The sequence below is a fragment of the Cyprinodon variegatus genome, unplaced genomic scaffold, assembly GCF_000732505.1.
Source record: "Cyprinodon variegatus isolate N-32 unplaced genomic scaffold, C_variegatus-1.0 Scaffold1742, whole genome shotgun sequence".
NCBI classification, from domain to species: domain Eukaryota; kingdom Metazoa; phylum Chordata; class Actinopteri; order Cyprinodontiformes; family Cyprinodontidae; genus Cyprinodon; species Cyprinodon variegatus.
This window is the reverse complement of record NW_015152195.1, coordinates 24,472-32,685: the sequence shown is the minus strand read 5'-3', so window position 1 is coordinate 32,685 and position 8,214 is coordinate 24,472. Positions and strand designations below refer to the sequence as shown.

The window sequence follows — 8,214 nt, the reverse complement described above, 5'->3', positions numbered from 1 at the left end:
TTAATCTAATCTCAAATGGAGGAGGAGATCAGAGGGAATACCTCCTTAAATAACCTGGTTGGAACTGGATCTAACATACAAGTTAGATCCAACACATCCACTTTGCTTTTGAATAACTGACTTCCTGCTGGAAAGATCCGCTCTGATCCTGATGGACAAGGAGTTAAAGCATCAAACATGAAAACAGAGCAGTTAAAGAATTTAGAAAAGGAGGCCAGCAGGTTGCCTCCTTCTAAATGAGGTAAAGAAAAAGCAAATTTAGGAGATAAATGTAGCTGGTGCAAAACTGTTCTTAACTTGAATTCATAGTAGGATGTCCCAACTGTAGAAAAACAAGGTTTTGGTTCCACAAGTTCTACCAAGGTGAGAAACCTGGTAGTAAGACTGGACCAGGACTAAGGACTCCATAACAATTCCTTTCTGGCAGTACATGTTATTTTAGGGAGTGAAGTCAGACTTACAAAGGTTTGTGCTCCTTGTTGTTCTGTCCTGTCATGAATATCAATGAGCTGATGTTGGACCTGGTTAGGTAGCGGTCAGTTCATTGAGGCTCTGAACATAATGGGTTTCCAGCCCTCGTGGTCCTGCTGCCTGCCTGACTAGGCTTGAAGAAACTGTCCTTTTCTCTTGTACAGGAGCTACTATGGACACATGACTGTGTCCCCTGAGCCATACCCTGCCAACAGCCACATGATGTTGTCATCTGATGTCTATCCAACCAATTACCTCCCCACAGCATCAAATGATCAGCATCCAGGTAACAACTACCTGCCTAGCGTCTCCTACAGCTTGGACCATCTGGACAGACTGGACTACCAGGTAGTTTTAGGATTTTTGCTGTCAGATGAAACCTTGTTTGATTTTTCAGGCTGTCATTCTCATCTCTGGCTTCTGCTCCAGGGTCCAGAGATGTTGCCTCACCAGCCCAGCTCAGAAAGCTGTCTGATTGGCTGCTACAGCTCAGAAGAAGGGACGAGTTTCCCCAGACAGGTACATGAGACGCATGTTCGGAGTTTTGTAAGCATTGTTTTCCTGTTGGAGACATGTAGTCATTGAACTGGGCCAAAGTCTGTTTGTTATTCTGGTTTATGGGATCGCTGCGCCATCAGATAATGGAAATCTACCAGTTTGAGAACAGTCAAATCTTTAAAACATATACATCATAGGAGATTTTCTTTTGGAGAAAGCATTGACAACGCAAAACTAATGTTGCTTATCTTTATCCCTACTCAAATTCACTTGAATTGTGTTTTCAGTCAGACTATCATCCTACCTGGAGGCCTGACCGTCCACTCAGTTACCTCCCCCTCAGTGAGCTGGACAGCGGCTTAGGGTGCGGGCCAGACAGTCCGCACCACAGGGTGGCACTCTCTGAAGCTGAGACGGATGCCATGTCATCACTTCCGGGTCACACCCCTTCCTCCCAAGGTTCCTCCTCCTCCTCGGAGTCCCTGATCTCGTCTGAACCCAGCGACTCCGGCTTCCACAGCGTCAGCACCGGGGAGCACAGACGGCTGCACAAGCTTCCCAGCACCCACACTCACCGACCAACTCCGCACCTCCGATCAGGCCACTCCCCTCGAGAGCAGAGGGCACGTTGGGATTTGGAGTCCATCCCTGAGACGACGCCAGTGACCCACTCTGGACCACCACAGGCGTCCCGGTGCTCTGTGGGAAACAGCACTACTACAATGGTTCACTTTCACAGAGCTGAGAGAAGCCCCACTTTACCGCGTCACCATTCACCCCCATCACCCTCCATGGGTAAGTATTGATTGCTAGAATGCAAACTGGTCTATAACCAGGAGTGACAGCTTTCATCCTGATGTGTTTATTTAACTGGCGGGGGATGGTTAGGGCATAGATCTTGGAATCCTGAGGTTCTGAGTTCAAGCCCCACTCCAAAAGACTGCCACTCTGCATTCCTGAGCAAGACCCGTAACCCCACACTTCTTACCCCTTCTTGCGCCGCACAATGGCAGCCCACTGCTCCCCAATGGGATAGGTTTAATGCAGAGAGGGAATTTCTCCAATGTGAAATCAATAAAGTTCAATATTTAACTGATCAAGCTCTTATGGAGCCTGATAACAAAAATCTGAATCATTATACATGCAGTAAAGCAGCTCTTAGGAACCAGAACTCCAACCTCTGAGCTAAACGTTTTAGAAAACATCTCTATTCCACTTTAGCTAAACGGTGACTAACTAGAACCAATCACACAACAGCGCTAAATGATAGAGTCCTGTTTGTTGATTGTGTACAGGTAGCCGCACTGAGCCCTGCCAGCGGAGAGCGTTGTGGTTGGAGCAGCAACAGCAGGGTCGAGGTGGAAGGATTGAGGTCCCAGTGAGGAGTCGGACAATAACAGATCTGAGTGAAGGCCAGCAGCGCCGCAGGGCAAGTCATCCCAACATGACGGACCCAAACGTTCTAAGAAACACTCACCAGAGCAGCCATCAAAGTCCAAGCAGGAACATGATGGGGCCGAGGAGCAGGGCCAGTTATCCCAGTCACTGTCATCCCACCGGTCATGTCGGCCTAGACAGAGTCAGCCTGATCAATCATCCAAGTTCAAACCGAAGCAGAGAGGAGGACTCCCTCTCCAAAAGCCCTGGATCTGCCTCCAGTGGGGTCTCGGACTGGCGGGGCTTTCAGACACTCGGCAGTTACGTGGAAAAACCCAAAAGTTCCTGTGGCCCTTTTTACAGCACACTGGGAGCTCCACAACGTAGTCCTCGATCTCCAACATCTCCCCGCTCCAGGCTATCCAATCAGAAGTCAGTAAGGAACCAGCTGCTCCGAGCTCGTGCTTACCGATTGGCCAGGGAGCGCAGTGAGGTCACAACAGATGAAGAGATGCGAGGAGACGGTCTGAAAGGAGGTGAGGATGAATGGGAGGATGGTCGGTGGGCAGGGAGATACTGGAGTCGAACAGAAAGAAGACGTCACATGGCGCTGTCACGGCAACACAGAGAGAGGAGAGGTGGAGCGGAGGAGCATTTGGGTGGGTGCCAGGGGGCGGCGTCATCTCAGATGGTGCTAGAGCTGAGCCACCTGAAGCAGAACCGGCTGAGGAACAGCAAGCTGCTGGATGATTGGACCACGGTAGAGGAGCTATTGACACACGGGACTCGGGTAGAGAGCGACAGTCAGCTGTGTCCCAGTCCGCTGCTGTCAGTTACCACAGTTTGAAGTAAGAACAAGCACTACTAGTTATCATCGAGGTCCACATTTGTTACGGGTTCAACAAATGTTCTACAGAACAAAAAAATAGTCAAGGCTGTTTCTATGTGCTCAGAGTATGACCTGATATAAAGATTAGTTTACTTGAATGTCTAAAAGACTAATCTAGAAAAAGTTGACTAGTAGTTTATATGATTTCCATCTAGTCTCCAAAATCCCCTCTTAACTCAAAACATCATTCACAAATTTCTAAATTTGTATTAACATGGAATTTGTCCAAAGTTATGTTTGCCAGTAGCTCTTCAAACAGATCTTTGGAGGCCCATAAAAAAACTAGAAAAGCACTTGGAGAGCGCAGATCTCCAGCAAGCCGCAAACTTTGCCCCAAATTGTGACTTTCACCTAAAGCTAACACTGACAAATGATCTGGATCATGACTAAATTCCTGTCCGAGTCTGAGTGATGTCATAATGGCCGGCATGCTGTTTCCACTGTGGACCAGAACCTTAACTGGATTTTCAGACCAGACCCTAAATAGTTAAAATGGATTAGTTTAGAAAACGTGTCAGTAGCTCTATAGAGATGATCTCCAGAGAACAGACCAACCTGCAGCGGTGTGTCAAAGGTCTACTGAGAGTCTGTACCCAGCAGACTGCCTGTGACTGTCTTCACACGACGGTTGTTTCCTGGTGGAAAAGTGACTCCGCCTCCCCTTCAGCTCCATGGAGTATCAGAGTTGACTCTCCAACATCTCCCACTCACCAGGACTGCTGTTACTGCACCTTGGAACACTTTCCTGATCAATATCTTCTGGGAGGCTGATTCACCATAAAGTTTGAAATCATGTTTTTCTTTCTTCACTGTGGAACAGAGCTGGTTTGCAATACAAGAGATTTCCCATTTCCGCAGCACTGTGCTTAACGCAGAGTTCCAGTGTTAGAAGGTTACCACCTGTCTGATGTGTACCAGGTCTGTGGAATATAACGCATCATCATCGCTATTTGAACAGGTGGGCAGCTTATATGGTGTTGAGCTCAAGCATGTCTTCTTCCTGTTTATTCATAGAGCGCCAGTTCACAACACATCATCTCAAGGCACTTTACAGCTCACCCTGGAGGTCAACATAACTCTACATTTCACATGTTAAGGGATAAAGTTCTGTAGTACTAACTAATCACAGCTGATTATACTTTTCAAACTCACTACTATCTCTGGTCTATGAAAAAATACCAAAGACAAGACAGATCTGCAACATCCTGTCATTTCCACGATTTCTTCAAAAACAGAAACAGATCAGAGTTTTGATTTATGACACATTTTTGGTCACTGGTTGGAACTGGTTTGACTGGGAGGGTGTTGAATGATGTGGCTGACCATAAGAGGCCGTGATGCTGTCCCAGGGTGTCTCTGAGGTCCATCAGGCTTCCAAACCACAATGCCAGGAAGGACACCACTCGGTCACTTTCCTCCATCTAGCATGGTGGTCTGTGGTGAGGCAGAACATCTAGACCTTCTCCGTTATCAGCCCATAGCAGTTGGTGCTCTGGCCTGTGAAGCTGCAATGTATGCTGCTCTGTGAAGATCTCAGAACCGGTCTCCAGAAGTCACAGGGTCCTGCCGGGCTTGGAACAGGGCAATAATCCGACTGTGGCAAGGCAACCCATCGTCCAGGCTGGTGTCCAACTTAGGACCACTGGACCTCTGGACTGTGAATATTGTGGGGGAGTACTATAGCCCAATCTGGGCCCTGAGCAATCAATCTGCTTCAGCTGCAGGCTATTATTTATCATGTCCAAGGTATCCATTGGGTCTGCTGAGCCTCAGGACTGTTGGATGCTGCAGTTACTGCCTGTCTCCAACACCAGTCCGCATGCAGACCAAGTTACATGAACTCAGATTCAGTTCTGGTGTTTAACTTTGCGGGTTGGACAGCACGTTAAATCAATCTCACCAACCTGTTTAGAATGACCAAGCAACAACGCCTTAGCTTGAGGGAGAATACAGCAGGCCACAAGAGTTCCCAGAACCTTAAGGGAAACAGAACCACACATGGTGGGAACCCTGGTTCTGTTCGGTTCACTTCTCAACATTTATGAAACCTCTCTGTCGGCGTCTGGAGTGTCGACAGCGCAGTCAGCAACCTCTAAACCAGATGTCAGCAGCAGATCCAGCCAACTGCTTCTTATCCTTTCAATGACAAACTGAGCCTCTTAGCCGGCGGCGGCTTTAGGTCTGAGCGTGGATCAGAACCCAGCCTGTTCTGAAAGTGATGACTGATGTTTGTTTCTTCTGCAGGTGCCTCCAATTGGAGGAGAAACACATGATCCATGTCAGGTTTAAATGTTATGATGTAACGTGTTATAAAATGAAACTGTTCAATGCAATTTTGTTAAATTTCAGCAAATGTTTATTTATTTTGATATTTTAAAATTCTAGGTTGATAAAATCTGTGGTTAGAGCAAAAAAGTTGAATAAGAATAAACGTCAGTGTTTGTTTTTCTAGTCTGTGTGAGAGAGAATGAAAGATACAAACTATCTGTAGTGTTTAGCCAAAGATATTGCATACTTTATGTTTGTGGACAATCTAGAAGAAATATCCATATATGATGAAATACTATATTTTATAATCATATTTATATTTTCTGCTTTATTTTGCCTTCTGACCTTCATCAGCACCCTGCTGGTCTGAACATAGAGGTTAGCCTAAATAACATTAGCATCACTGCCAATGAGCAAACATTTCTACAGCGCATCATAGCTCCTTAGGGATTGAATGACAGCATAAGAGTTTCTCCCACAGACTAGGCTCTCCCATCCCCATCACTGGGGTTCAGAATGGACAGATCCAGGTGGCAATAGGCATAGGTGAGCTTTGACAATGGAGCTGGCCTTGTGGAGGCAAAGGATGTGTTTGGATGTCATTATAGATCAGGGTTCCTCAAGTCCTGGACCTGAGGCCCGGTGTCCTGCACCTTTTAGAGGTTTCTCTGCTTCAACACACCAAAACCAAATAATCAGGTCATTAGCAAAACTCTGGAGAACTGGACTGCATGGTCAAGAGGTCGCTGATCCATTTGACTGAGGTGTGGCTGCAGAGTCCCATCAAAAAGTGCAGCACACCAGACCTGAAGGACTAGAGTTTAGGAATAGAGAGATTCAAGCATAAGACCTGCAGCAGAGATCTCACCTTATCAGACCAAATTTCACTGAGGAACAGAGATTTGCCTGAGCTCCTCTGATGGACCTGGTCTCTGCGACCCCAGAACAAAAAACAGATGTATGCGACACGGCACCCTGCGACTGTCCTGGTGTCTTACATCAGCGGCACAGCTGTGCTTTGGTCTCACACACCATTTTGGATTACTGTCACAACTGCAGGCCTAAATAAGTCAACCATTAAGGAGCGTTAAGCAATCCCTTAGCAGCTCACAGGCATAGGAGCGGCGTGTCGGTAAAACCTCCAATAGGGCAAAGACAGGGGGTCCAACTGCCTTCCTACCGACTAATCAACAGGAAACTGTCCAGAGAAAATACTTGACTGTGCAGCAAAGAGTAAAGCTGCTCTTCCTTGGTGACCTCACAGATCTAGCCCCGCCCCAAATTCAGGCTAGGTCAATAAATATCTCAACACTGGGACCTAAACAAAGGGCCGGGTCCACCTGTTCTCTATTCATTCAGGCCTGCCTGTCTACAACATCTACTCAACAATTGGCAGTAAGAAAAATATAGAAAACGAGCTGGAGTGTCATCAGATACTTAAACTTTATAAAAAAGAAAAAACTAAAATTCAACCTCAGAATCCAGCATGGCTGCCAGCAACGTAAAGCAACGTATTTCTCTGGACTCTGTCAACAGCAGAGATGATGAATGTTTGGTCACATGTTGTCCCACTGATTGACTTAGTGTGCAAAGAAAAAGAAGAGAAAAGCAGCTTAGCATGCTAATTAGCAAAGCCAACAAGCCAGACGGTTATGCTAGGTTTGATGCAGGCTAGGCTAGGCTAGCTCTATCTTATGCCACATAAGGGGAATTATTTTTAATATATGATATAAATGTGATTGGTATAATTTCAGATAGTGCCAACTTTACCAATATGTGTTAAGAACATGGCAGATTTTTTTGATTAGCTTAGCCTAGCATGAAGATATACTGGGGTAAACCAGATTATTCCCCAGGGGGCCGTTAACCAGTGGCTGCGTAAACGTTAGCTTCAGGCAGAGGGTTAGGGTCAGATTCTGGTTCAAGCAGACATAAATCAGCCGTAGGAAGAATCATCGCTTGGTTGAATGTTTTGATTAGATGTGTGACAATGAAAACATCCATCATTTGAAGTGAAAGCAGCTGTAGGTCTGTTAATGTGAGGAGCAGCAGCCAGAGCTCTGCTGGTTTCCACCTGCATGTCATCAGCGGCGTGCAGCTTCCTGTTTTCGTTTTTTTCTGTTTACAGCAGTTACTGTGAAGCTGAACCATTAATACTTCAACCTTTGAAAGATGTTTGGAGAAGTTTGATGGACGTAACAGTCAGACATGGGCAATGTGGAGTCACCAAGTCATCTCCATGTCATGTATTTAATCTACCCAGCCAATTAACCAGGTGAGTCCAGTCTGCACAGGTTAATTCACGGTGAAGATTGGACTCACCTGCTTCAGCGTCTGGGTAGAACAAAGACATGACATGGAGATGACTTGTTGACTCCTCATTGCCCATGTCTGCAAACAGCACAGCTCTCTTGTACAGGAACCTCAATAAACTGTTTACTGTTGACTGAGTCTGGATTCTGTGGAAAAGCCTCAAACTTTCAGCCTCTAAACGAACCTGCAGCGTCTGAGGAACCGCAGAACGGTCAGCCTGACGCACCTGAAGGGGCAACGCAGGACGCCATGACACCATTCTCACCTTGGAGGAGCAGAGGGAGGAGCAGAGGGAGAAGCAGAGGGAGGAGCAGAGAGAGGAGCAGCAGAGATAGGAGCAGGTTGGAGAAGCGGAGGGAGGAGCAGAGATAGGAGCAGGTTGGAGAAGCAGAGGGAGG

The 8,214-nt window shown here is 46.7% G+C and overlaps 1 protein-coding gene across 1 annotated transcript in view; it reads left to right on the top strand.

Moving 5' to 3' along the window:
- The window catches only part of LOC107104439, a 25,837-nt gene extending 17,735 nt beyond the window's left edge, over window positions 1-8,102 (top strand). Inside the window, exons 3-6 of the mRNA XM_015404436.1 lie at window positions 636-819; window positions 901-990; window positions 1,257-1,764; window positions 2,265-8,102. Of these exons, the coding sequence (XP_015259922.1) occupies window positions 636-819; window positions 901-990; window positions 1,257-1,764; window positions 2,265-3,193 (1,711 nt within the window). The 3' untranslated portion in view covers window positions 3,194-8,102. The remainder of the gene's footprint in view (window positions 1-635; window positions 820-900; window positions 991-1,256; window positions 1,765-2,264) is intronic.
- Window positions 8,103-8,214: the final 112 nt, after the last annotated feature.